At 38.0% G+C, this 27,816-nt stretch overlaps 5 protein-coding genes across 5 annotated transcripts; 3 read left to right on the forward strand and 2 right to left on the reverse strand.

The window, feature by feature from the left end:
• The first annotated feature begins 1,181 nt into the window (after positions 1–1,181).
• LOC103334410 (hypothetical protein At1g04090-like) lies at positions 1,182–5,302 on the forward strand. Its single transcript, XM_008237371.3, has 2 exons — positions 1,182–1,780; positions 3,535–5,302. The coding sequence occupies exons 1-2, from the start codon at positions 1,678–1,680 to the stop codon at positions 5,133–5,135; spliced, it is 1,704 nt and encodes a 567-aa protein (XP_008235593.2). The 5' UTR covers positions 1,182–1,677; the 3' UTR covers positions 5,136–5,302.
• Positions 5,303–5,924: 622 nt separating this feature from the next.
• Positions 5,925–8,239, forward strand: LOC103334409 (cytochrome oxidase complex assembly protein). The gene is made up of 4 exons (XM_008237370.2): positions 5,925–6,086; positions 6,268–6,399; positions 7,130–7,317; positions 7,711–8,239. The coding sequence occupies exons 1-4, from the start codon at positions 6,025–6,027 to the stop codon at positions 7,899–7,901; spliced, it is 573 nt and encodes a 190-aa protein (XP_008235592.2). The 5' UTR covers positions 5,925–6,024; the 3' UTR covers positions 7,902–8,239.
• Positions 8,240–9,789: 1,550 nt separating this feature from the next.
• Positions 9,790–12,732, forward strand: IAA11 (indole-3-acetic acid inducible 11). The gene is made up of 5 exons (XM_008237368.2): positions 9,790–10,526; positions 11,147–11,457; positions 11,824–11,962; positions 12,161–12,222; positions 12,307–12,732. The coding sequence occupies exons 1-5, from the start codon at positions 10,144–10,146 to the stop codon at positions 12,354–12,356; spliced, it is 945 nt and encodes a 314-aa protein (XP_008235590.1). The 5' UTR covers positions 9,790–10,143; the 3' UTR covers positions 12,357–12,732.
• A 154-nt stretch (positions 12,733–12,886) lies between these two features.
• Positions 12,887–16,473, reverse strand: LOC103334407 (Leucine-rich repeat transmembrane protein kinase family protein). The gene is made up of 2 exons (XM_008237367.2): positions 13,537–16,473; positions 12,887–13,438 (listed from the first exon to the last, which is right to left on the reverse strand). Exons 1-2 carry the CDS (start codon positions 16,190–16,192, stop codon positions 13,029–13,031), a joined length of 3,066 nt encoding a protein of 1,021 aa, XP_008235589.2. The 5' UTR covers positions 16,193–16,473; the 3' UTR covers positions 12,887–13,028.
• A 2,620-nt stretch (positions 16,474–19,093) lies between these two features.
• LOC103334570 (uncharacterized) lies at positions 19,094–26,972 on the reverse strand. Its single transcript, XM_008237543.3, has 9 exons — positions 26,420–26,972; positions 25,533–25,967; positions 24,523–24,673; positions 22,685–22,926; positions 21,426–22,381; positions 20,950–21,305; positions 20,604–20,870; positions 20,305–20,510; positions 19,094–20,172 (listed from the first exon to the last, which is right to left on the reverse strand). The coding sequence occupies exons 1-9, from the start codon at positions 26,681–26,683 to the stop codon at positions 19,432–19,434; spliced, it is 3,618 nt and encodes a 1,205-aa protein (XP_008235765.2). The 5' UTR covers positions 26,684–26,972; the 3' UTR covers positions 19,094–19,431.
• Between the last annotated feature and the right edge of the window lie 844 nt (positions 26,973–27,816).

The raw sequence follows: 27,816 nt of genomic DNA on the forward strand, positions 1-27,816 counted from the left end.
ACCTGGACCCAACAACCAGTAATATCTGTGTACAACTGTTCGATCGTCGTTGACATGTATTTTGACATTTTATAGAATTTTTTATATTAAAGCAAGCGATATTCTACTCTAAATTATGAAGAGAGAGATTCAAATTCGGTTCAATCTGTTCTAATCAATTTGGCTAAGTTTACGTCTACGACATTTTATGGAATTAACTAATACTTTCCGAACACCACAAGAAAATTCATCTTTATTATTCATCTTTTCTTTTCCTTGAAAGTCTTACAAGCACCAGAAGGGTCAAAATCGATACACCTTATGATAATTGTGGTTATTTGATGAGGAAAGTACTCTCTTCATTGTGTGGAGCAAATAATTTGCTTCTTTAAAAGGTGGTTAAAATATAATATATATATTTTTTGTCTATTAGTATGATATAGAGAGTAGTACGGCAAGAAAAATCAGACAAAATTTGAAGGAAATGACATGACATTGCCATTGGCGTGTTGTCTGCCATGAGAAAGATGCAGAAAGTTAAATTTAGGAGACCAAACGACCGCCCGTGTTGAATTAATGAAATACAACTACTTTACAGCCGTACACGTAGCAGAAACTGAGAATTATGAATTCTCCAGTTGACCACAAAAAAAAAAAAAAGACTGCAAATTATGATTGGACCGACACGACGTCATTTGTTGTGTCGTGTCCTACATTATGCACCAGTGCACCATAAGCTTCACAACACAAGCCCACATGGGAAGAAAGTACATTTGAGGCATGCAGTTTCTTTTTTGCAAGGAATTGCGTTGGTAGCAATAGTTATTTATGCAGCCGAGATTCTGTGTTCAAATTCTCATTCTCGACAAAAAAACATTGACATTTTCACCTTTTCATCTTTTACATTTCATTTCAGCATCGTAAATTTTGAGAGGGATCGTAATATGATGACATATGGAAGTGTTGAAAAAACACTACCTATTGTTATCTAGTTGAGTGGAGTTCCCTCATTCCTGGATACTTTATGTTGGTTTCTCTTTATTTCAATGAAGCATCTCTTTGACTAAGAAAAAAAATGAACGCTTGTTTTCCTCTCAAATTACAATTTACTGTTTACTACCAAAGAATATTCAGACTATCAAGGTCAATCCCCCATGTTTTTCTTTTCAAATACGACCAAAGTGACCTACCATCCTCATTGGCTGCATTGGCTTTATTACAAGCAACTTTCCCATAAATAAAGGTGAACTCATCTTAAGAAAAGCTTCATTCTTTGAATTTCCAAATTTTATAGTTTTCATGTTTTGATTAAAATTCGTCGAGATTCTCTTAGTTATTTTTTTTATACATTAAAAAAAAAGGAGAAAATGAAAAATCCCTTATCTACTTAGCAGTATTGCACCATGAACACAAATTTTTAATTAAATATCATGTCATCTTTTGCATTCAAATCAAATCATCATCTTTCATTATCGAGCGATAAAGTTGTGCACTGTGGGAGAGGGCCCCAAAAGAATGACTCTTCTTTGTCACAGAATTTTGAAATATCTGTACTTAAAGGTGGTGTCAATCCATAAACTAATTTGAGAACCGTGTGTTACGTTTGCGATCATAGAATCAGAGATACAGAGGCGGACCCTCGTCCTGTTTATGTGAGAGCGAGAAAGAGGCAGAGAGAGTTTCGGTTTCGGGGAAACGATGTTCGGGTGCAAGTGCTTCTATTGGAAGAAACTCACCGATTTATTCCCACCAGAGCCTGAACCCTTCTCTCTGCCTGATCCCATTCCTCAGTGGCCTCCAGGTATGAAGGTTTTAGTGCAAAGCTTTGATCTTTGTTGGATTGTTCGTTTTGTTTGGTAATTTAAAATGTGGGTTTCTATTACTATTTGGATTGTTCATGGATTTTGGGCAGTATGCTTTGCGGATTGTGCTGAAGACAATCAATTGCGGTTGTGATAGTTTGCTTTTTTTGGTTAATGGATATTTCTGGTTGTTGAATGGATCATGAATTATAGCCGTTCTCTTTTTAGATAAATTGTAACTACGTTATAAACAAAACTATTTTCTTTTTCCATTTGTACAGAAAAAAAAAGTTACTTGTTTTGCACAAACCAATCAGTGCTTGCTTTATATGGGAATTACTGATTTATATTGTTAGTTTGATTTCCTCATACAAAGTACCCGGACTTATCAGAATTTAGCATATTCTGGGAATCATGAAGCTCCAATGGCCGTTTGAAGTTGAGCTTGGCTGCTAATATGAAAATTACAATCTATGCAAGCCCAATATTTTCTGTTTGTATATGTTATTTTGTATCTTCTGGTAAGTTTGTCCTCTCGGCAGGCTACTCTATGGTTGGCCATGCTCATATAACATGTCAAAATTCACAATATCATGGTTCAGTCATAAGTGCGTTTAGTCTACTGTGTTGCTTGATGACTCAGTTTTTCATCTGTAGTGTAGAATTTTGTGTGCAAACAGCCTCTCCATTGATCATATGCTTTAGACTGGGGTTAAGTTGTATTGTACCACATATGTTGCATGACATCAAAAGAATGCACCTTTTGGTTGGGATGGTTTAACTTCATATTGGTTGTTTGGTTATTTCTCTTTATAGTTTCCATACAAAACTTAGTCATATTACTAGAATATATTCCTTTTCTCCTTTATGTCCCTCTTAAAGCTTCTTTCCCCTTATAAATGGTCTTTTATGCCCTTAATAATTAGGTTCAGTTTGCTGAGGCTTGTAGAAGGGTAGGAACTATGAAATATTCCTTTAGTTCTGATGTTTTATTTTTCTGAGTACAGAATTGCTTACTTAAAGCTCCAACAGTTGGGGCCGCATATCTGTTCTTGCTTTACTTGAATAATAGAATATGAGATAGAGATATGCTTGTCAGTTTTGTGCCTCAAAATATTTTGAACTTCATTTTATGTGTGGATTTTTTTTCCTTCTTTTAAGTGCTTAGTGTGCTTGCTGTTTATTGTGAGATTTCTAGATTATGGTGTATCTCTTTTTTTTTGGTTTTGTTGGAATTAGCATGTTGTATATAGCTTGTTTCTTTTGGGGTTCAGTTTCCATATATACTCTCCAAGTTATGATGGGGTGATATCTGTATACTGCTTACCATCTCCTTTCCGCCCTTTTCAATATTTTTCCCTATTTTGAAAGCCATTCTTACATATTATTTAGCTATCTTCGTTATTGGGATTAATTATGAAGAGGTTCTGAAATTCTTTCAATCTTTTTGTAGTTTCATATTCACATATGTTGCAGCTGAATTTTGATTAACATGCAAAATTTTGGAGGTTGTGCAAATACAGAAACAATATCTTCAAGCATGGCTGAGTATTAACTCTACTCAAAAAAGGAAAACCTTAATAAAGTCAATGAGAAAACTGAGTGTTTGGGCATTCATAGTAGAGAATGATGAAAAGTGTTCAACAAAATTCCACCTAGAGTTTAAAATTGTGTCTTGTGATTCCAGTTATTTATTTGAATGATATATTGGACTACTTTTCTTAGTGATTTTAGCATGTATTTTCCTTCTCAGGTGAAGGTTTTGCTTCTGGAAAAGTAAGTCTTGGAGAAATAGAGGTTTTCAAAATCAACAGATTTGAGTTCATCTGGACCTGCTCTCTGCCAGAGGACAAGAAAAAATGTGTTACATTTTATAAACCAGCGGGAATACCTGATGGATTCCATAGCATTGGCCACTATTGCCAATCTAATGATAAGCCTTTACACGGTTTTGTTCTTGTGGTTAGAGAGGCCGATATGCCAGAAACAGCCGATGTTTTGGAGCGCGTCAAGCCCCCGGCTCTCAGCAAACCACTTGATTACACATTAGTATGGAGTCCTGACGAAGGAAATGAGGAAATTTATGCTGCATGTGGCTACTTTTGGCTACCTCAGCCACCTGAAGGTTACAAAGCAATGGGATTTTTAGTGACTAACAAGCCTGACAAACCTGGGCTGGATGAAGTGAGGTGCGTTCGAGCTGATTTAACTGACAGATGTGAAACTTACACACTCATTCTTAATGCCATTACAACATCTCTAAATCTTCCTTTTCAAGTTTGGACTACGAGACCACATCATCGAGGAATGATGGGGAAGGGGGTTTCTGTAGGTACATTTTTCTGCAGTAACGACTTGGGCATTGTAAAGGATCTACACATTAGATGCTTGAAGAATCTGAATCCTAAGCTATCTGGAATGCCAAATCTTGATCAAATTCATTCACTTATCAATCATTATGGACCCACCGTTTTCTTTCATCCAGAAGAGGTCTACTTGCCATCTTCTGTTTCATGGTTTTTCAAAAGTGGAGCATTATTGTACAAATCTGGCACATCTGTTGGTGAGGCTATTGATGGTAGCGGCTCAAACTTGCCAAGTGGGGGAACAAATGATGGCCAGTTTTGGATTGACTTGCCGAATGATGATCTAAGAGAAATTATAAAACATGGAAACTTGGAAAGTGCAAAACTTTATGTTCATGTGAAACCAGCTCTTGGTGGGATTTTTTCTGACATTGCAATGTGGGTGTTTTGCCCCTTCAATGGACCAGCCACTATCAAAGTTGGACCTCTGGACATCCCTCTTAGCAAGATCGGACAGCATGTGGGTGACTGGGAGCATTTCACACTCCGCATCTGCAACTTTTCAGGAGAGCTTTGGAGTATATACTTCTCACAGCACAGCGGTGGCAAATGGGTAGATGCATATGATTTGGAGTACATAGAAGGGAATAGAGCTATTGTCTACTCATCGAAAAGTGGACATGCGAGCTACCCTCATCCCGGGACTTACCTTCAGGGGTCGGACAAGCTTGGAGTTGGAATAAGGAACGATGCTGCTTGTAGTAATCTATCTGTGGATTCGAGTGTCCATTACGAACTTGTTTCAGCAGAGTATCTTGGAGACGGGGTAGTTACTGAGCCATGTTGGCTGAATTTTATGAGAGAATGGGGTCCAACAATTGTGTACAATTCAAGAACTGAGCTTGATAAAGTTATCAGTCTTTTGCCTGTGATGTTTAAATATTCAGTGGAGAACATTTTCAGTAAGTTTCCAGTTGAGCTTTATGGGGAGGAAGGTCCCACTGGACCAAAGGAGAAGAACAATTGGGTGGGAGATGAAAGAAGTTGAGTTTGCTTGGTTAGTGCAGAAACCCACTTGAAGAATCACTGTTTCTTTCACCATGCACGTGTTGTATTGATATACAGATGAGTGAGCCATTAGATGGCCAGCCTTGTTGTAAGCTGTAACTCTATGTATACTTGACATTCTTGTGTGTATATATATATAATTTAAAAGATAGTTTGAGTAAGGCATCTAATGGTGCTATTGCTTTCGGTCCCAAAGAAAGCTAAAATTTCTAATCCCTACCCTGTATTAGGGTAAATTATAACCAGACATGCCTAAAGTTAAACGCTATAATGAGATACAAACTAAAATGTAGAAGCATTAGTGAAATTTACCAAGAACAAAAACTTGGTTTATCATATTAATTCCTTTGTAATTGGGTCATGGGGCAGGCAGCCCTCGTTATCGAGACGATGGGGAAGGCTCAGTCAGAGGGGTGGAGTAGGCTGATAGGGGTCACCACTACTCGTCCTATTTCCAGTTCGATGAACCAAGTGGAGTAAAGAAAAAACAGAACTGATATGGTGGATGCATCAAATGCACTGTTAGTAGTAATCCTTTACCTCGACAAGGCAGGCTAAGCTAAGGATTCGGCAGTCAAGAACTTTTTATAATTCATTTGTAAAGTGATTAAGATCAGTTACCTTTACCCTCGAAGTCCTCCATCAAATGTACTCAATAAATTGTAATTGGGTCATGAAATTTACCCAAGCAAATACGGACCATGGGCCTTTTGACGAAATGGACCTCGACTCCGATACGCACTCTTTACTTTGAGAAGGACAAAACAGTCCAGTCGGTCACGGTGGGTTCGTGAAAATTGGAAGCGAAGGGCACCAGAAGTACTACGAGAACACAGCATATACGAGAGAAGACTCAGAGTGAGAGAGAAATGCTGGCGAGGAGGTTGGTTTCGTTGTTCAACAAGAGCTCCTCAGCATCACAGTTTTCCAGGTTCAAATTTATACTGTTTTTGTTCAAAACCCCTGATTTCTGATCAAATTCTAATTCCCATTTGAATAGCAGCTGTTACAGCAATGGCCGCTTTTTTTCTTTCAACAACAATTATTATGGGCTAAACCCATTTCGTAGTTTTGTAGTTTTGAGATCATATATATGTGACTTATTGCTGCAGTTCGGGAAAGACTGTGGATGAAGGGAAGAGCTCGTTTGGTCGTAAAGCAGTGTCTTTTCTTCTGATTACTACTACGGGAGGTGTAGCTTTGAGCGCTCTTAATGATCTTGTTATTTATCAGAGCTGCAGCAGGTATTTTTAAGATTATCTGGGACTTTTTTCTCGTGTCTTAAACAATATGATAGATCTGTTTGCCTGCTCAGATAGGGAACTTGGGATGGTTGCATTGGGTATTTCTAATAACAATATGTATTTTTGTATGTGATTGGTTTTCTTAATGTTATGAAGTCTTGTCTTGTGTGTGTGTCTGCTATTCTAGCTTAAAATCTAAAGTCATTTGATTGAAAAATGTGGTTTTCATTTCTTGTGTTTGAAAATAGTTTGGACCAGTTATATGACTGGCTTTACTAATTAGATCGAACTGTGCAATCGACAACTTGGTAATGTGCAAAGAATTTGAGCATTCTTGTAATGTAGTTCATGAGAAGTTTTTCGCATAAGCTTTAAAGAAACCATAGAAATTACGAGTTAATATTGTAACTAGCCAAATTTTGTTTATGACTTCATCTTATCTGGAATAAATGTCTTACGTGTCAGCATCTTTCTTGTTTGATGTGTGCTTTGTTTCCTCTGCATACACCAATCATGACACAATGTTCCCACTTGAAGTTGGAAGTTTAGGGCAGTTCTACTTATAGACTGTTGATTCATTGGTAGAGGTCTGTGGGAAGAATGAGAAATTTTTCTTGGAAGGGGGAAGGGGTTATATAGAGGTTGAGGAACAGCCCTAAACCATTTCACTGTCCTATATGTATACTTAAGTTATGGCTTCACGTTTAATCCTTTCCTGAAAATTTTGCAGCAAGGCCATGGAGAAAGCCAGTAAGAACCCGGCAATCATAGAAGCTATAGGGGAACCTATTGTGAAGGGCCCATGGTACAATGCATCGCTTGCAGTAGCTCATAAGCGGCATTCTGTATCTTGCACATTTCCTGTTTCCGGACCACGAGGTGGGGGAGTCTTGGAGGTGAAGGCTGTACGTAATGGAGGTTCGTATTGATTTACCTACACGCAAACAGATCATCGCATGTCCACAGACACAAGCACATACACTTAAAGACATACATTGTGCACATGTGCTCAAGCACACTCCTGTATTTCTTATTTTGGTATTAGGATTCTTCTTCATGCACTTCCATGTGTGTACTACTTGATTTTACATCTAAAACCATAACAGCTGTACATGATTTTACATCCAAACCCAGATAATTGATAGGCATCCTTTGTTGCTCTGTACTTATTCTCCTTGTCAATGCTGGGCCCTTTACAAATTATCTTGTGCGGAATGTTTGGATACTAACTACACTATTTCGTGTTTGATTCTGGAATTCAATCACATAGTACATATCACTTGGGTTTTGATACCGATTTCTCTTTCGCAGATGACACCTGGCTTTCATATCTCATACCTCGTGATTGGGACATCCTAATCATGGATGCCCTTGTTTATGTTCCTGAAAATGAAGTGAAGCAGCAAACAATGCGGATCGGTATATCTGACACCCCTGCTCCAGCTTGCACAGCATGCACCGGTTGTAGCACTCAAGAATCAGTGAATCCAGAGAAGAAATAAAGTAATAAACACATCAGTAAGCAAGAGTATTTGCCCATATAAATTCTCCTTTTCACATAAACCTTCGTACAGAGTGGTACAATAGTAGAAGCTTTTCACACTGAATTACACTTGAGCAGAGTATTTTGCCTAGTAGAAGAAGATAAGAGAGCTTTGGTTGTAGTTATACATTGCAGCCCATCTCAGTTTTTTCTTGAGGAAGCTTTGGGTTTTTAATCTTGGGCCGGGTTTGAGAAAGTTGAGTTGGGATGGACTGACCAAACATAGTTCCCTAGAATGTTTTATTTATTTATTTATTTAATAAGTGATTTGGTGAAATGAAAATAAAGTTTTCAGAAGCCATTCTATAATTTCCCAAGAAAAATGTAGGGCCTAGAAGGTTTAGGTCCAACGCTAAATATTAACTTGAAGTAAAATACAAACGAAGGATATGGGATGGTCCGTCCATCCATGATAAGACAAATCTTAAAGTCAAAAAAGTTGTGTCTTGATTTGTCCCATTTGGACATGGACAAGATTGTGAAACTTCATCATTTTTAATTGCTTAATTTAATTGTCTTGTATATGGTGTCTTCTAATTATAATTAATTCCTTCAAAATATCTTCTATGGTAACCTAATGACCCGTTATTAACATTTTCCGTCAGATGGAATGTATGATGACTATTTTAGAGTGCTCATTAATAACGGTTCCGTCGACAATAATAAAAGTAACTAATCTGAAAACCTTATCATCATTTAGCTTATCTTAACCTAATGCAATTGATTAGTGGAGATGTGGCTTGAACTAAAGAAGATACCATTATTCAACTTTAGTTGGCAAAATTCCACATCACTTGATTGTTCCCTCTTAAATTAAAGACTTCCAAATGAGGTGTCACCATCTCACAGTGAATGAGTGTGGGGGAGCATGGAACTGTCTGATGATGCGGGCATATGATATTTTTCTCCATTCCTTGGGCCCACTTATATACATGAGCCGATCCACCGTTGACGGACTTTGTCCCCCAGTACGACGCCGTCAAAGGCCGAGCTCAAGCTATGCTAGAGTGCTCCACGTGGCAAACGGACTCTAAAACGTTTCACAAATTCCCGGACCTGAAAGCTTGGCCAATCGTGTCCCTTCCCATCGTCCGTTGAGCTGTCCACATTAAATCCGATGTTTCCCTGTTCCCCACGTGTCACAAGATACGTGTTCACCAAGCGAGGGCCCCACGCGGTCCTAACTCCGACGTGTTGATACCTGTGTTTTGTGGACCCACGTTGTCGGCTTGTCGTTTGGAGCGTATGGGTTGCGGCGGGTCCCATCTTATGTTTTCGTTTCTACTTGAAAAACACGAGAAAATCTCGTTTCCCGTTTTTCAGTTGGTTTCATGGTTTATATTTCAAAAACTCTTTTATATAGAAAAAAAAATTACAGAAGCTTGAAGGTAGTTGCCTTCTAGTTTTATGAATCTACTATTGATCACAGATGGGTTTGGCCAGTTGATTATAGTAGTGAGTCCGTCTTTTTAAATTGAAGTTCAAATAATTTATCACTTTGGTTATATTAAATTTTTTTTAAAAGTGTTTTTCATTCCAAAGTTCTCACTAATCCTAGATTGAATTCCTTTTTTGGGAAGATCGATTGTAACAGAAAAAAAAAACAAAAAACAAAAAAATTCTCCATTAATATATATATATATATATATATAAATGAGAGCAGAGAGTAAGTAATAAGTTTGGTGTCGTCAGACGAGAACGATAAATTGAGGTAGTCTAGAAGCAAGCAAAGATATTGATGAGGCGCATAAAGCAGACAGTAGACAGAGGTGGGTCCCGGCAGCAATGAGTATGGGTAGACCCCATCCTCTTTCGTTTTAACACCACCCACCCCAAACCAAGGCAAAGCAAACACCAACCTTTTGCCCTTCTTTCTCTTTCCCAAAACCGACCAAACAAAGCATAAAGCTTTCATTTTTTGTTCAACAAATTGTGCACAAAAATTTGCAGAAACGGCCGACAAAGCGTTTGATTTTTGTGTAAATTTGCGCAAAGGATCACTGCCCCAAGCAAAACCCACTTCTTCCTTTTGTTCCTTTTCCATCTCAATCACTTGCTGTAATTGAAAATTCCTCTCCAAATTGAGCCTCTCTTGAACCCAACCCTTGTCTGCTCTTTTATACGAAGGCACAAGCATATAAGTAACTTCTGGGTTCTGAGCCTCTGAGCTTTGTGATTGAATTTGAGTCAGAAGGTGAAAGATGTCAATGGAGGGTGTTTTGGGTAGTGGTGGTGGAGGTGGAGGTTCAGCTGGTGGGTCTTTGATTATGTCAACGCTGTCTAAAGAAGACAACTTGGCCATGTCTTCTGAGGACTCTTCTAGCCCAGATGAGTCTGAGCTTGAGCTCTGTCTTGGGTTGAGCCTTGGTGGAGGTGCTGGTGGTTGTTTAGGGAAGGCCCAACAAGGCCCAAGGGGTCAATATGCTAGGATCTTGACTGCTAAAGATTTTCCTTCTGTGCGTTCATCTTTGTCTTCATCATCAGCTTCTTCGTCCTCCTCATCTTCTTCTTCATTGAGCAGTGCTAATGTCACAGCTGGGACCAAGAGAAGTGCTGATTCTGTGGCAGCTGCTAATGGTGCCAGGTATGACTTGAGTCGAAAAAAGAGAGGGTTTTTTTGGGCCTTTTGTTTTAAAGTTTCATTCATTCATTGATGTTCTAGTTTTAGGTACTCTAGGCTTTCTCCTTCTCTTATTGCACACAATAAATTATTGTTAGCATTATAGCTTGCCAAACGTGGTTCTGTTCCATGTTAACCTTGATTTGATTTTATGACATACTTTCTATTTTTGGCAAATGTTGTTAGATTTAAGAACCTAGCATCCTGACAAGGAATCCCCATTATCCTTTAACTTCATAATTAGTATTCCATATTGGCAGTTGGTCTGGAGGCAAATAATCTCTGCTTGCTTAGCACAATGCCAAATATCCTTGATGGAAGCATTGGTTTACATCTTGGAGTTATAATACTCGTGTATATCGGAACAACACTATGGTTCTACATTATCGTGCACACAATCGTATTTGTGATTTTGTAATTACCCAGAAGCATTAAAGTAGCTTTTTCTTTTCATTGTTGTTTGAAAAAATATGGGTTGCATAGTGGGAGTCATATGTATTGAGCTATGGTAATTTTCTTCTGTTTTTTAGAAGTTTTTCGTTTTTGTTTTCTTGTCTGATTGTATCTTTTGTTGGTTGAAGCAGTCAGGTTGTGGGATGGCCTCCAATCAGAACTTATAGAATGAATAGTTTGGTTACCCAAGCGAAATCTTCATCCACTGAAGTATTTAACTCAGTAGATGAGAAAAATGAATGCAAGAATACTGCAGGGAAGGCAAACAGTGGAAATGCTAAGGAGAAAGGGCACCTGAGGGGCTCCCTATTTGTGAAGGTGAATATGGATGGAACTCCAATTGGGCGGAAGGTTAATCTAAGTGCACAGAGTTGCTATGAAGCTCTAGCACAAACATTGGAAGATATGTTCGATGGACCCTCTATGCATCTGAACTCAATACGTTAGTAATTCTAGCTTTTGTATTTTGATATTCAAAATTGAATTTCAAAATCCAGGCTACTCGAATTTGAGTTGCACAATGATCGTTCTATACACTGTGGCATCATCTTACCAAGCTCTCTTGGAATGCCAATTAAATGAAGAAAAAATGAAAATTGAGTTTTTTATTTGCCAAATTTTGTCTATGTAGGAAAGTTGAAAGTTATTGGTTTCTTGAATATGTTGGGATTCAAGATAAATGTCATACGCATAATATCTATCAATCAAAATGTATGGTTTTTATTTGGACAAGATAGAATTTATTAATATTAGCTTGACGGAGTCTTTATTTCACTTTGACTGATGGCGGTACGTTATCTATAATCAGGTTCAGGTGGTCAGGAGGAGCATGGTATAATGGCAGGAGCAACTAGACCGTCAAAGTTGCTGGATGGATCATTTGAGTTTGTGCTCACTTATGAAGACAAAGATGGAGACTGGATGCTTGTTGGAGATGTTCCTTGGGGGTAAGCCTATCAATTTAGGGGCTGTGTTTGCGCACGCGAAATACTATACTTGACTTCAGTAATTGTGCTTGTTTCATCTAATTCGTATAAATTCTGTATTAGAGGAATCAGGTATCTAAAATTTTAAAACCCATCTCTGAGTACAGTATATGGTTTTTTTCTTAACACCTTATTCATTTTCACATATTTTGCATTCAGGATGTTTCTTGGTACTGTGAAGAGGTTAAGAATTATGAGGACATCTGAGGCTAATGGGCTTGGTATGTAGATGTGAATGAAGCATCAATTTTGCCTCCGAAAGCTACCGCTTTACCCGATACTGACTCTGTTAGTTTAATTTGCAGCTCCAAGGCTACAGGAAAAGAATGTGAGGCAAAGATGCCAGCCGATATAGCTCCATTTCTCATAACATAGCAAGAAGAGACGACTTATGGTTGAAGATGTACAAAGTGGATGAAACGTATAGTTGGAGCTTTTGGTAAAAAAGAGAGAAACCTTTTGGTTTTTTGGGTTCATTTTTGGTTGCTATCGAATGTTATTTCATTTTATTCTTGGTACGCCTTCTCTGAGAGTCATCTCCCTGCTTTTTCAAAGCCACAGCCATCTTAATTTTCGATGTCATAGTACTATATATATACATATGCTGCATACTTTGGTGAATGATGTTGTTGAAGTTGTATATATGGGGACACACTCAAATCCCCTTGTCTGTTATAGCAGATGGGTTGTTTTCGATTTCCCTTGTTTAATGGTGATAAAATGTTTGATAATGAGAATGATCAATGTTGTTGCGGGGCTTGTTGAAACTGAAATTTTACACATTCTGATACAGAACAACCAGACCCAAAATGAAGGCCAACAGATACAGAATGTTTTGTAAGAATAAAATGTCAATAAGATTGGAAAAAATTAAGCTGTGACTTATTTTGTACTTGAGATGTTATTCTAATAATGAGATATATGAACTATTGATTACAAACGTTAACAAAACGCAATCTTAATCTTACATACAGCATGAAAAATCAAAATAATAACAGCCAAATAGGGAAACTCAAAATTACTGTCCCTAGAGAAGGCCATTTACAGGTGAGGTGCTAAACACTGGCTGGTCTTTGTTAGTTGCATAAGCTTCATTGTTCTTGCTAATGCTTTTCCTCCGAGGCTTTGCCTCTCCAAGCATGGTTATGACATCCCTCATTGAGGGCCTGTCCTTGGGAAGCTTGGCAGTGCAAAGCAATGCTATTCTAAGGACTAGGAGCATCTCTTCTTGAACATGCAAGCAATTTCCTACACTGGGGTCCAATGCTTCTCCTAAACTCTTGTTATCCCTAATCTTCCTCCGAATCCATTCCACGACGTCTACTGATTCTCCAAACTCGGGGTCTAATGGCCTCTTTCCAGTGAGAAGCTCCAACAGAACCACACCATAGCTGTAGATATCAATCTTTTCATCAACCTTCAATGTGTATCCATATTCTGATCAAGTACACACAAAGTCACAAACTTGTTAGTGACAAGAAACTTACAGAAATGTGTAAAAGATTAAGATGTGAAACTAGAAGGTAGAAACTCACCAGGGGCTATATAGCCATATGATCCAGCCACCATGGAAACTGTTTCATTTTTTCGAACCATCATCCGTGCCAACCCGAAATCAGCAATCCTAGCATCAAGGTTTGCATCAAGTAGTATGTTATTGGACTTGATGTCTCTATGGATGACTGGTGGGTGACAATCATGGTGGAGATAAGCGAGACCTTGCGCGACACCAACTGCTATGTTGTACCTTGAAACCCAATCTACAAGTAACCTCCCTGCTTGCTTGCCATGCAGGGTTTCTCCTAGGCTGCCATTGTGCATAAACTCATATATAATCATCAAATTGGTATCATTGTTCAGAAATCCTAACAATCGAACAATGTTTCGATGCCTTAGCCTCCCCAAGACATTCACTTCCCCAACTAGATCATCACTGCTTCCTGTTTCAACATCTGTTGCTGGTCTCCATAACTTTTTAACTGCCACAACCGTGTTTGATCTTGATATCTCAGCCTTATAGACGATCCCAGTAGCTCCCATTCCAATCACATTTGATTCTTTCACACAAGCCAGAATGTCAGCGCTTGTGAAACCAAGCCTCTGGAATGCCATCAATCTCCATGGCCACTCTGCCTTGCCAACTTCAAAACTATCTTCGAAGCAACTTCCATTCGAATACCACCTTTTGTAAAGAGATCGAGCACCAAAAAGTGCAATTCCAGCTGCTAAAACCGATAAAATCCCAATAACCCATCCTGCAACAATGTTCCTTGTGTGCAAGCTCCTATGCCTTGATGTAAATACTGGGTTTCTCATACACGGAGGGAGTACACTACCGCAGAGACCAGCATTGCCAACAAGATCACTTGGGTTTATTGTTCTAAGCACACCATTTGCTGGGACAGGACCCTCAAGCTTGTTGTATGAGACATTGAGAGTTTCCAAGGCTGGAGAGATTCCAAAATTTTCTGGTATTCCACCAGTTAGAGAGTTGTTGGATAGATCAAGAATGGACAATGTGGGCATCATGGAGATTGATTTTGGGATGTCTCCAGTCAATTGGTTGTTCCTAAGGTTCAAGCTTACCAATTTCTCACATGAGGCAATGCTTGCTGGAATGGTTCCTGAAAAATGGTTTGATGAGAGATCAAGCACTGAAAGTGAAGGGCAGTCCTGGAATTGGTCTGGGATCTCTCCTACTAAGTCATTATTTGAGGCCATCAAGGTTTGCAAACTTGGAGCAGAAAGAATGGTAGAAGGAAGAGAAGAATGGAGGTGGTTTCTAGAGATATCAATGAACGAAAGTGAGGTAGAAGAAGAAATGTCATCTGGGATTACACCAGTGAGATTGTTATTTGCTAATTCTAACCTCTGAAGCTTCCCAAGCTTGCCAAGACCAATTGGGATTGTCCCAGAAAGAAGATTGTTCTGCATTCGAACACGGACAAGTGAAAGGCATGTCGATAAGCTCACTGGAATTGGACCTGTGAATGCATTGTTGAAGAGGATGAGCTTGGTAAGATTGCCCTTATTGCACAATGTTGATGGAATCTCACCAGAGAATGAGTTGGATGAGATGTCCAACCACTGCAGTGGGGAATTTTTGCCAAGATCACTTGGTAAATGACCTGAGAATGAATTGTTCCATAGCTCAAGAACACTTAACTGAGTCAAACTTGCAAGTCCCAAAGGGACTGAGCCTGACAACTGATTACACATTACATTCAGAAGCTGCAAATTCTTCAGCTCATCTATCTCAGCTGGAAGTTCCCCTGATAACATGTTATCAGAGAGATCCAGCAATTTCAATGAAGTAATGGTTACCATTTCTGGTGGGATTTTACCTTCAAAATTGTTCTTGTACAAGAACACAGTCTCCAGTAGCTTAAGCCTGCCTAAGTCAGCTGGAATCTCACCACTAAGATTGCCAACTGCCAAATCAAGATACTTGAGGTTGGTGAGATTCCCAAACTCCATTGGAATTCCACCTTCAAATTCATTGTACCCAAGAATTATGCTTTCCAAGGAGGAAAGCTGGCCAAGCTCTGATGGGATTTGACCAGTGAGGTTATTCCCAGAAAGCCCAAGAAACTTGAGCTTCTGCAAGTTCTTGAAGGACTTTGGAATTGAGCCTTGGAAGAAGCTCCCTCTAAGATCCAGAGTCTCAAGCAGAGTGGCATTGCCAAGATCCTCAGGAAGAAAACCAGAGAAGTTGTTGCTTGAAGCATTCAATGTTTTCAATCCACCTGCTTTCCCAAGCCCCCATGGAAAGTCACCAACAAGTGAATTCTGACTGACATCAAGGCTCTTCAATGCCGTGAGATTTGCCATGGATTTTGGCAAAGATGAAGAAAACGCACTGCAGCACAAGTTGAGAGAAGTGAGACCTTTGAGCCATTGGATGTCATCTGATACAGGGCCACTGAGATTCATGTGAGAGAGATCAAGCCTCTCAACATGCTTCTCAGAGTTGCACCACACACCAGTCCAATTACAGTGAGCTGCTTCATACCTAGCCACATTTTCTGGCAACTTCCAATCTTTGAGGCTGTTTAGTGGATCAATCAGACCAGCTTTTATTGAAAGCAAAGCAGACACTTCATCATTAGCCACAGCAGCAAAACCAAATGATGAACAACCAATGAAACAACACAAAAAGAAGAAAATCAAGAACTGGGTTTTCAAATGCATCTTGCAATGCTTGTTGGGTTTTGTTAGTTGGCTTAATCTCTCTGACTTTCCACCATTTTCACTCTCTGAAAACTGATACAGAGAAGGTGGGAGAGTGTCGTGGAAAGAAGATTGGCTAATGTATATGTGTTGGTTTATAAATAAACAATAATTGAATTGGCGGATTGATGAGTTTCTAATAATAGTTTTTTTGAAGGGCTCGTGAGATCTTGGGCACTGCAATAGCTGTTAACTGCAAGTAATGACGGGGAAAGCTTTGGACTTATTGGAAGTTTCTCCGACACCAAACATGGGATGGAGAATGTGGTCATACCCCTCTCTCTCTCTCTCTCTCTCTCTCTCTCATGCAGTCTAAGTGTTCTTTCTTCTTTCTGTTATTTATCTGTTATCATATTTGGTCAACTTGAGTGATGAGTTATCATAATCCCATAATGAAAATTGTTTCATTTTTTTCCGTAATTCTTTGTCTTATCTAATTATTTCTTATAAATTAAAACTAATGAGATGAAACAGTAAAATGGTTTATCCAGTATTGGGGGAAGTTTTGATCCCAATAAGAAATGGATCAGACCTTTTTAATTCCTAGAACTCAAATTGGAAAACCAATATGATGTTTGTACGATTTTTCTTTCATTTTTTTAAATACAACGATAATGTACTTTAAGTTAATCTAATCTATGGAAAAGGGAATTCAAAGTTGAGTGCAAGGGAACGGACTCATTACTCTTGGTCAACTGACCTAACCCACTTCTACGAGTTTTTCTCTCATTCACATCAGTTGATTTATGCATTTGGGAAGTTGAAATGCTACACGTATACTATATTTATGTTCAAGAGCAATAATTAAAACAAGGCTTATTTACAGCAATTTCGGAAGACAAAGTAGACTTTAATCGTAATTTTAGAGTGCATTGTTATAAATAAACCTTAAAACAATTATACCTGGGACATGGAAGTTTGGGACAGATTTTTCTTAAAAGCCACTTTATCTTAAGCCTTACACAAAGGATGTGGTGGAACCAACTCCAAAAGCTACATGCATGAATGATTTGGGTTTCATCTCAAGCTTTTCCTGCTTCAGCTTGTACTATAGGGTAACTTCTATTCTAAGTATGACAAAGATTCAGAAAATATTGTGCCTAAAGTGGATCCATCATTGCATGATTAAAAAGAAAAATATCAAGCGTGTGTATTTGCTAACATCAAACCCAAATGATAATTCTCACAAGTTTGCTGTAAAAAAAAATTGAGAAATAATGAAAAATTTACACAGTTTATGAACCTTCGTTTTCCCACTTTTTAATGTCTCAATAAGAATAAAAAAAGCAAGGCCAGTTCATACCCATGATCGAATTATATGGTTAATTAGAACTAAATAACTCAAATGAACATGTCATTTATTCCTCATGATTGATACGAGAGAATCTTGCCATGTTACAGGGTGAACCAAACATTTAAACAAAGCCAAAAACTCTGCTCTATTTAAATATTACGAATTGATATGGGCCATATCTCAATGTTAATATGCAGGGCACCTTCCTATTACTTAGTGCTACACCCCCCGAAACATTGGTAGTTTTACATTCGAGGTGGTTACGAGTATTTATTCTTTCACTTGAAGTTCTAAGTTTGATTTTTCTTACTTTATATCGCTATAAAAATATAAATTTACGCATCTAAACAAAAATTCTATAAAACACACCCAATGGGGAGTGCCCCAAGTGAATTATAAAGGAAAACAGAGTACAAAAAAAAGGAGGAGCAAACAGGAGGAAATGGAAGAAAGTGATGTGCATCAATGGTGGTCTGAACTAAGCCCCACCTACTGCCATTTCTCTCAGATTAAATTCTTTTTTTTTTCCCCTTTTTCTTTTTCCTTCTTCGTTATTATACTGCCAATTTTCACATGGACACATGCAGAGCCGTACATTTAAAAATAGTGGTAATGTCATATAGTGGCACTTTTTATAATTCAACAAATGCTACTATTTCTGCTCTAAGAACAGATGGGAAACCCATGTGAAAACAGCAGCTTCCTTGGGAAGAAGAACCTCCACCCTATTATTGGAGAGAGAGAGAGAGAGAGAGAGAGAGAGAGGTTTTTTTTTTGGGTGCCTTAAGAGATTATTGGGTTGATTGATGATTTTTTGTTTGTGATCTTAATCCTACCTTCTCATCTGAAGAACCCATGGGAAGAAGGTATGGATGGTTATATGCTTTCACATGGGTTTATGCCAAGGCACACCAAAAACCAAAACTTTCATGATTGTAAAGGGAGACTTAAAAAAAAAAAGGGATCACAATGCTTGTGGCTGCACGTGTCCCACATGCATGAGCTGGGGTCCATGATGTTTTGGGACCCACATTTGGTTTCACTAATTTAATTTGAAACCCTAGTGCATGACAATAATTCAAACCCTATGTGCCATTTTTGTGTGGTCTTGACTCTTGAACAGGTTTTGAACTATTTGTGTTTTATTATTGTCTCATCATTATTTTGGGTTTCATGACTTTATAAGTGAAAATATTATTTTGATTCTTGAGTTGAGCAGGTGGCTTGTGAACTACATACACTTTTGCTTTTGAAGATGTGAGAGCAAAACCCTCACAACAATAGTGCATTTCGCTCACTATTTTAATCTAAGGTATATCTTCATTGTCTTTCTCAATATTTGACATATATTCATGGGTATAACTATGATTTCATAAATACAAAGTAAAGAATTAATTATGGTTATGTCCATAGACACGTGTCAAATATTAAGAATGATGATAATAATATACCTTGGATTAAAGTGGTGAGCAAAAATATTTCTGCGAATTATATAAATAAAAGTAATTGAAAAGTGAAATGCAAAAGTTTCTTTTATGATATATATATATTTTTTTATCACACTAATGAAAACTTCAAACTCCAATTGTTTAAGCCCAATTAATATACATAACAATTAACGAGCCCCAATTGCTCTTTCTTGGTCCAAGAATCCCTCTTGGGCCTCATCCCTCATGAAAATATTTCTTTACAAAAAGAAATTCAAGACAAAATTTGATCAAAGAACTTTAGCATTGAATCAGTGCACTATAATTTGTTGCAAGCGACCCCTGCATTATTTACTAGAACGCTTCTCCAATATATCATCAGAACAACTATGTCTCATTATTTTTAATTTGACTCTAAATTTAAATCCCCAACTACATATATACTTTAATTTTCCTTATATATATATATATAAAGATTATTAAAACAATCTAGCCAACAGAGAAACCAACAAAAGAGCCAGCAGAAGAACAACAAAAGGAGAGAACCAAGTACTTCCAAATCCTCCAAATCCTTCTTCATATTGATATTGATCAGCTTCTGAATCAGACAAGACCTTCTTCCCCTCAGCAACATTGATATGAACATTTCTTCCTTGCTGCTCATCACCATCAGCCAATCTTATATGAGACAAAATGTGAGGAAACACTTTCTCGCAAGACTCTTCTCCAATCAACAAATCTGAATGCCCAAAACCCTCCACAACAACCCTCTCATGCCTAAACCCTGGCTGGTGCAGCTTCATGTATTTATGAGCAAGAAAAGAAGTCTGAGGTGTCACAAGGAGAGGCCGCCCACCGGATATATAAAGTGTTGGGAGAGCCATTCTTTGTGGGTGGATCAAATAGGAGTTGCTGCCATTGCTGTCCACTATAAAACCGGAGTTGCAGATCTTTCTGAGGTGGGGAAATGCTGCCATTGGAAGCCTTGTTGAGCTTTCCTTGTTCAACCACTGGTGCACTGTTGGACTTATGTTTTCGTGCCAGAATGCGTTCCCAAATATGCCGGAGACAACCTCACATTCACTGCAGCTGCATCTCTCGTACCGCGGTATCAGGCGGGCTATCAGTTTCAGGAGCCTATGACGTGAGCTCACTGGTGATGATGTTGATGTTTCCACAAGAGGAAGCGTCTTGTTATTTCCAAGTATGAACATTGATACCTGCATATACATACATTTATATAAATTATAGAGAACTAAGTAATCATCCTTCGTTAAGTACATTACCTAATCTAGCACCTGAACTTTGAGTTTGAGAGAGAGAGAGAGAGAGAGAGAGAGAGAGGGGCTCACTGGGAGCAGAGGAAGTCGCATTTTGACAGTGGACAAAGCATTAAGCTTGAAGAACATGGAAGAGTTGGTGCAAGACAGAGAAGCTATATGGCTAGCAGAGACATGACCTCCCATGAGAGCTATGTGTATGGCTAAGCCTCCAACACAGTGTGCAACTACATGCACCTTTATGTTTGGCCCAAGCAATTCAAGCATCTTATTAATTGCTGCAAATTAATTGGGAAAAAGTGAAACATTAGAAATTATAAATGCTCAAGATATATATAACCATATATGATTGATCTATGTTTTTTAATTACCAGCAGGGATATCAAATCTTCCAACATCTTCAAGGGTAAAATTGTTTGAAGGGTTCAGAACATGCAGCCTTGATTGTAACAGCCATGTTTCATGCCCTTCTTCAATCAAAGTTCTGACCAAGTCATTTGGCTCTGTTGGCAGCCAGTAACTCTCAACAGCATATCCATTAACAAGGAGAATCGGGTTTCGTTGTTCATCTGATCCTCTAAGTTTTGACAAACTTTGCTGGCACTTCCATTGCCTGCAACTGATAACCACTCCATCTTCTGCAAGCATACATAGATTTTAGTTTTCGGGCTTCTAAAACGTTACGATCGAACTCAAATTTTCTTCACGTCCACATACCTGTTTTTATGTCGTGAAGAGTGCTGCTTGGATAAGAATATTTGTGTTCACAATCTGACAGATTAAAGTGCTCTTGGCTCCCTCGAGGTGTCTGCAAGAAATAGGTTCTGAAGAGAGTCCCTGAGAGGAGGCTTAAGAACTTTCCTTTCTTGTTTCCTTCAAAGCTCACGAGGCTCTTAAGAAGCTCCATCATGGAAATACTAAGCTCCCCTTTTAATATCACCTTGTCATGATCATCATTCTTTGAGCTTTTGTCGGCAACTTTTTCAAATGTCACATGCAGTGTGGTAGCTTCCCTCCGTGCATATGATGCAAGGAGATAAGGATTCATTATCTTTCTCCCCTCTAGAATATATCTGGATGCCAGAATTAACATATACGATCAGGAGGTTGAATTTTTTGGTCAAAATGTATGGTTCAAACTCGCACTCTAGCAACATAAGTCTAACAAGAGAATATTAACTCTTCATATATACCTTGAACCGGTAGACGCCACAAGATGAAGATGATAACGCATATAGTGTGTGTACGGAGTTCTGGAATCCACTTCACACAAATTTACATCCCCGTCTATGATGTGTAAATTATCCTTCTCAAAGCCTCTAAATTCTACATGCCCTCCAACTTTCCCTCTTAGAAGGGGATGAGATTTCCCATGAATATTAGTACCCAAGTTCCATTCAATATCAGAGTCCTTCTGGTCCTCACCATGAGGGTTCATCTTCATTTTGAGATAAGCTGTGCATGGCATGCCCCCAACATGACCTCTCATGGTTTCTTTAAACGTGACAACCGATCTCCGGCCATTATCTTTAGTCTTAGTCTTCTCAGTGAAGGAATCTGGATCTTGAACACCTCCAAGATAATTAGTACCTTCTCTCCTGATCTTGTACTCCAAAACATCTTGCACAAGGTGCCTACTTATGTGCTCAGCTGCAGTGGCAATAGTAAAAGATGGGTTGATGCCAACGGAACATGGGATCAAAGAAGCATCACACACGTAGAGGCCTGGATGGACCGTGGCCAGAGGGTCGAAAACCTGCCCTTTGGGGTTGCAAACACCATGTGAAGGACCTGATGATGATGCATTGCACCCACCTAAAAGATGGACTGCTGTGCTCCGGTATTTTGACATGAAGAGAACTCCTCCTAGTTTCTGAGTGAGCTTTTGAAAGACCTTGATTTTTCGTGGGAGAAGGGGATCACGAGGTGGGATAAAGCTGATTTTGTTGGTGCCCTTCTCTAACATGATCTTGCCATCACTCTCATCATGTCCAAATGCAAGAAGAGCCACTGCTTGAGTTGCTTTAAAACCCATTGCAAGTTTTATCTTGTCTAAAATCCCATGAAAAAACCAATATCCACCAGGCCATCCATAGGATAAAATTCCTTTGAATAGAAGGTGCGGATAAGCTGTTGGAAGTATAGCATTCTGCATGTGGATCACAAGGGGAAATTAACCAAATATTGACTTAATCTAGATTTTTCACGACACACAAGAAAACATAATTAATATCCACTATGTAGCGCAAGAAACATAATTAGTAACTACCATGTGGTACAAGATGGGGTGACTAAAAGCACTATTAGTATCCAATAGTAATAACCAACAGTCATTGTTCCTCATCATGTGTGACGGATGTGACTATTAACATTGTTTTCTTGTAGTGTGGCTAAAATATTAATACTAGCAACCAAAAGACAATAAATAAAGTATATATAAGAAGCTCCAAACCTGGATTGTAAAACCCATTGATGAAGTGTAAGATGTTGAGATGGAGGGTCCTGGCCTTGCTTGAAATGGAATCTTAAAGAGTTCCTTCTTATCTAGTCCATAACCATTCAATGGCGTCGAGCTTCCCGTGAGATAAGCAACATTATTTCCATTGCAGCTGAACCCTGAGCCAAGAGCTTCTGAAACTCTCAGCCCTCTCATTTGTGACTGAAACAGGATCTCAGTCGTGCCAAAAACTCCCCCTAAAAAAAAAACACATATATAAATTAACTTGTTAAAATTTTGGGTTATTCGTTTTATTAGTCCCCGAATTTAGACCCGATTTGCATTTGAATCCCTCAATTTTCAAAATCGTTCTCGTGGTCCTTTAACTTCAGTTTCGTCAAGACAAATGGTTTTGCCGTCAATTTTGTTAACTTTTTTTTGTTAAATATACAGGTAAAATGGTATTATATATATATTTTTAGTTTTAAATTGATTAAAATATGAATAAAATATTATAAAAAAATTCAAACTTTTTTTAGAAAAAAACATATATATATATATATATATATCTCTCACCGAAACTTTTTTTAGAAAAAAACATATAAATATATACATATATATATTTTTAGAAAAAAACATATATTCTCCCATGACATACTTTATTTCTATTTTCAACATTTAAGTAAATGTCTTTATCATTTTACTTTCATTTACAAATCGAGTCTAAGTTCAAAAACTAATAAAACGAATAACCCTAAAATCTTCCATGGAGACCAAAATGTCCACAAGGTCTACGTGGTACTTTTAGCGAAATTATAGAATAGTACGGAACTATACCACATCAGCATATGCTTCCATTCAAAATTTGTCACATGTCTCATTTAAAAGAAAATTAAAAATACTTGTACAGCTCAACTTTGACCTCCAATTTTACCCTTTAAAATAACATTAGAAATAAAATAAAATAAAAGAATGCTCCAGCCAATCTCAGCGGTAACCCTACCCTACCCTACCTCCACCGTTTCTTTCCTTTATCTATGCCAATTGAAGTCTTCTTCTTTTTGTTTTTTTTATCAACAGTATCATTGAATCCATCTACCTTTTATACAGTCCATCCTCCATCTCTCTCTCCCTCTCCTCATCAGCTACCAATTTATTTTATAGTTAGTTTTAAATTCACGTCCCAAAAGAACTTCTTATAGTCTTTACTTCAGTTTGCTTTTTTGTAGAGTTTTTCCATCATGGTAATCCTCATAGTGTGATGGTTAGAATACAAAATAATAAGAAATTGGAACATGAGGTTTTAAGGCAAGGAAGACGACTCCATGGAGAAACTGAAGGATTGGGAGAAGATGAAAGAAGTTGAGAAACGATACACATATGAAGAGTTGGGTGCCTTGGTGGGGATCTTGGACTTGCTTTGCCGATGGAGAAATTTGTGCTGTTTGTGAGTGTTAGAGTTTCAACTGTAGCGTTGCTGTAAAGAAGCAGCATGTCTGAGGGGTTGAAGCCATTGAACACAAAATCCACAACCAAAGCTGATTGTAGAGATAGAATTGCAGGTAGTAAAATTAGCAGGAGGAGAGGTTTGGGATGTGAGTTTGTTTCCTTCGTTGTAGAAAAGCAGAGGAAGCTAAAAAGGAAAATAGAGGAATAAACGGAGATGTGGGGTGGAAAGTACTCCCAGTTGAAGGATTTTTTATTTTCTTCTTTTCTAATTTTATTCCAAAAGGTAAAATTGGAAGTCAAACTCCAGTTTTATAAATAGTTTTAATTTTCTTTTAAATACGTCACATAGTAAATTTTGAATGGAAATATCATATGCTGACGTGGTAGTACTGTTCTACGCTTACCTGATAGGATTACAAAATCGGATGTCACGTAATCAATCTCATTCAAATAAACCCGCCATCTTCTCTTTCTTCTGCCACTTTTGCCGTCATTGTCGTACGTGTTTCTAATCACATACTGCACTTGGCATTGAGTTTTAACAGTGCATCCAGCCTGCTTCACAAGAAGTCAACATTTGTATTGGTTGTAGTGGTCAACTTAAATATTAATTAATGCATGTACGGGTTCATCACTGAGACAAGCCGGCCTAACTCGAAAATTAGGCACATACCGGCTTTATTAGAGCTTGTAGCCATCAAGGTCGGGTTAGGCTTAAAAACCCTAGTTAGGCTGATTACTAGGCCTAAATATATTTTTATTGTACCTGTAGAAAGGATTTTAAAGGAAGAGAAGCAGAATAATTTTAAAGGAAAATGGTGGCTCTAGATACCATGTAGAAACAGATTCTTTTCATATCTGAATAAACACTATCACATGGATTTTATACAAGCTGCAATGGTTAGTCGAACTATAACAGACAATTAGGCAATTATGGGTATGTGAAGGAAGTTGATGTTCTATCCCAAAACTAATTGGCAATGGGGGAAGTAGCCCAAATCCTTATAAACTAAAGTTAGGTCCCTTAACATTTCAATGTGGGACAAATACTCTCAATACGCCCCCGCACTTGTGGCGAACTTTCAAGTTTAACACTTGGACAATACATATTGGGTGACGTGAGAGCACATGTGGCCGTTGGGCCCAACATGTGAAGCCTTGTTCGATATCATGAAGGAAGTTGAGGTTCCACCCTAAAACCAATTGGCAGTGAGGGGAGTAGCCCAAATCCTTATAAACCCAGGCTAGGTCCCTTAACATTTCAATATGGGACAAATACTCTCAACAGTATGAACAATTGTAACAGAAATCTCCTTAATTTGGTTTGACTGTCGTCAATATTAAGAGTCTCTAACAGTACCAACCAAAAAAAAATTCAATATCATGTAAAGGGATGATTATAGATAAGACATGCCTGGATTGCTGAAAGTAGATAAGTTTTGTCGTTAGAAGCTTTGGCATTATAAGGACATCCAGAAAGACAATTTCCACAGGCCAAGCAGCTCCCCATCTCTTGAAGTTTCGAAGTTTCAGAGCTTCCTGGACGTTGATCTTCAAAGTCAAAATTCACAGTCAGCTTCACAGAAGTCTCAGAAGTTTCTCCAACCTCTTCTTTAATGGCGATGTCTTCCAAGGCCTGCCCAATAGAAAACTTCACAGGAACACTTTGTATTTTGAGCATGGCTGCAGCAGAAGCCCCACAATGATCCCAGTTCTTCTCCCAGTCGTTTGGCCATTTTGGATGTCGTCTGGCCCGAACTGGCGTTGGCATCATAACTCCCGCGTTCACCAGTGAGCCTCCACCAAGCCCACAACCCACTGCTGCTACAGAATCATTTTGCTCGTATACCTATACATACGACATGTTTTGTTCAGGCTATTGATTTTCAACTTCATTTGTTGACTCTGCCCCGTAAGCACGTTTTATTATAAGAGTTTAATGTAATTTTATAATGACCGGGTTTCACCCATCCTCGTTGAAAAAGGGAAATTGAATTTTTTTTTTTTTTTTGGGTCAAAAGAAAATTGATTTTATGTGCACATATTCCACAGTTTCTACTTATTTATTCTCTTTATATACAACTATGTATCTATTTCTCTCTCATCGCACGTCAAAAGAACCGAATTACTTTTTATTTATTCTCTTTATATACGACTATGTATCTATTTCTCTTTTATCACTCGTCAAGAGAATCAAATTACCTTCTAAAACCCAAGGATACCACATGCTATTGAGAATAAAACAGTAATTGTGGAAAATGGAAACCTGAAATATTTAAGGAAACACATGTACAGACAGACCTGAATTAGTGCATCCTTGGAACCAAAACTAAGGCCTAGGTTCCGGCTCTCCATCCTCAAAGATGACAACAACTTGAAGCTGTCAGTTGGGAAATCTGTAGATTCCCATCTGCGGCCTTTCTCAAGTAGACAAACCCTTATGCCTGCAGCTGCCATGGACAACCTACAAGCAACCACAGAACCACCGTAGCCGGACCCCACAACCACCGCATCATACCCTTCTTCTTCCCCATCATCACCAAAACCTCTTTGTAACTTCTCCATTTTCTTCTAGTTCCACTCCGGGACTTTCCCCTTGGGAAAATTCACTCAACCATATGCACCAATTGATCTTTCTGCATTTTCTTCTTTTAGCATGACCCTGCAGCCTCTATATATATTCAACAAATTGCATGCTTAAGCGCTATTGACCACTCTCATTAAATTCCGGGTCATGTTTTCTTCCTCTCTTCCCCTTTTTTTTTATAAGAGATAATTAATCATATATCCATTCTTAGCACAAAAAATATAAATAAACCATACACCTTTTAATTTTCTATAAACTAACCTCTAAAAAAACCCAAAAAATAACAGATGGCTCTATTTAATTTAATTTTGATTATTAAATTACTTTGATGCCTATTGAGTGCTTTGGGTTTTTTATGAGCTTTTGGGGTTGGACTTGTTTTAAAAAATTGATGGTATTTTTGTAATTTATAAGAAGTTAAAAGCCCATTTGTTATGTTATAAATGAGCTTTGGGTGTGTTTCTAAAATTCATTTTATATAAAGTATTTTTATAATTTGGGCTCATTAATCCTTGCAAGTCATCATATGACTTTAACAAGCTACAGTATTATTGTTACAAATCCAAAAAAAATTACTTGATAGGATATCACTCATTTCAAATATGAGAAATACTAACAAGACTTGTTCAAAAAAGAGCTTATACATGAATTCGTTGTCACCTTTGCACAATGAACATGAGGTATCAAGCAAACAAATACATGTAGAGACTCTTTTTTGAGTAAGTTCGGTTAGTATTTCTCTCATCGTACAAAATTGGTTTCACAAAATTATCCACAGTTTCTTTGGATGAAATCTACTAGTTTTGATTGCTTCCAACTAGTTTGGTTTCTTCTGACTTTTGGGTCGTCAGTCGTGACGGAAGCTTTCCATACGTTGAACACTTCCTTTTTGTTGGGCTAATTAAAATGTGTTGACATTTTCATGGCTGTAATTAATAAAGATTGGATAGCTAGCTAAAGAATATCTAACCCAACCGCTACTAACATTTTTTTTATGCAGAACCAAAAATGTTGACAGATAAGGAAAATTTTACAACTATGAGCCTCTGGTTTCCCACTTTGTGTGTCTGAAACAGCAATGACAGAAAATAGATACAGCTTATCTTATAGG

Source organism: Prunus mume, linkage group LG6 (assembly GCF_029339155.1).
Source record: "Prunus mume cultivar Tortuosa linkage group LG6, ASM2933915v1, whole genome shotgun sequence".
Lineage (NCBI taxonomy): Eukaryota > Viridiplantae > Streptophyta > Magnoliopsida > Rosales > Rosaceae > Prunus > Prunus mume.

What these genes read in the sequence shown, in the direction of transcription:
- IAA11 (XM_008237368.2), top strand. Translation starts at nt 10,144, where the DNA reads ATGTCAATGGAGGGTGTTTTGGGTAGTGGTGGTGGAGGTGGAGGTTCA. An exon ending in GCAGCTGCTAATGGTGCCAG is followed by an intron (nt 10,527 to 11,146) that starts GTATGACTTGAG and finishes TGGTTGAAGCAG; the next exon opens with TCAGGTTGTGGGATGGCCTC. An exon ending in ATCTGAGGCTAATGGGCTTG is followed by an intron (nt 12,223 to 12,306) that starts GTATGTAGATGT and finishes TTTAATTTGCAG; the next exon opens with CTCCAAGGCTACAGGAAAAG.
- LOC103334409 (XM_008237370.2), top strand. Translation starts at nt 6,025, where the DNA reads ATGCTGGCGAGGAGGTTGGTTTCGTTGTTCAACAAGAGCTCCTCAGCA. An exon ending in TCAGCATCACAGTTTTCCAG is followed by an intron (nt 6,087 to 6,267) that starts GTTCAAATTTAT and finishes TTATTGCTGCAG; the next exon opens with TTCGGGAAAGACTGTGGATG. An exon ending in ATTTATCAGAGCTGCAGCAG is followed by an intron (nt 6,400 to 7,129) that starts GTATTTTTAAGA and finishes AAAATTTTGCAG; the next exon opens with CAAGGCCATGGAGAAAGCCA.
- LOC103334570 (XM_008237543.3), bottom strand. Translation starts at nt 26,683, where the DNA reads ATGGAGAAGTTACAAAGAGGTTTTGGTGATGATGGGGAAGAAGAAGGG. An exon ending in ATCTACTTTCAGCAATCCAG is followed by an intron (nt 24,674 to 25,532) that starts GCATGTCTTATC and finishes CTTGTGAAGCAG; the next exon opens with GCTGGATGCACTGTTAAAAC. An exon ending in AAGATTTGATATCCCTGCTG is followed by an intron (nt 20,511 to 20,603) that starts GTAATTAAAAAA and finishes ATTAATTTGCAG; the next exon opens with CAATTAATAAGATGCTTGAA.
- LOC103334407 (XM_008237367.2), bottom strand. Translation starts at nt 16,192, where the DNA reads ATGCATTTGAAAACCCAGTTCTTGATTTTCTTCTTTTTGTGTTGTTTC. An exon ending in ATATGGCTATATAGCCCCTG is followed by an intron (nt 13,439 to 13,536) that starts GTGAGTTTCTAC and finishes GTACTTGATCAG; the next exon opens with AATATGGATACACATTGAAG.
- LOC103334410 (XM_008237371.3), top strand. Translation starts at nt 1,678, where the DNA reads ATGTTCGGGTGCAAGTGCTTCTATTGGAAGAAACTCACCGATTTATTC. An exon ending in CATTCCTCAGTGGCCTCCAG is followed by an intron (nt 1,781 to 3,534) that starts GTATGAAGGTTT and finishes TTTCCTTCTCAG; the next exon opens with GTGAAGGTTTTGCTTCTGGA.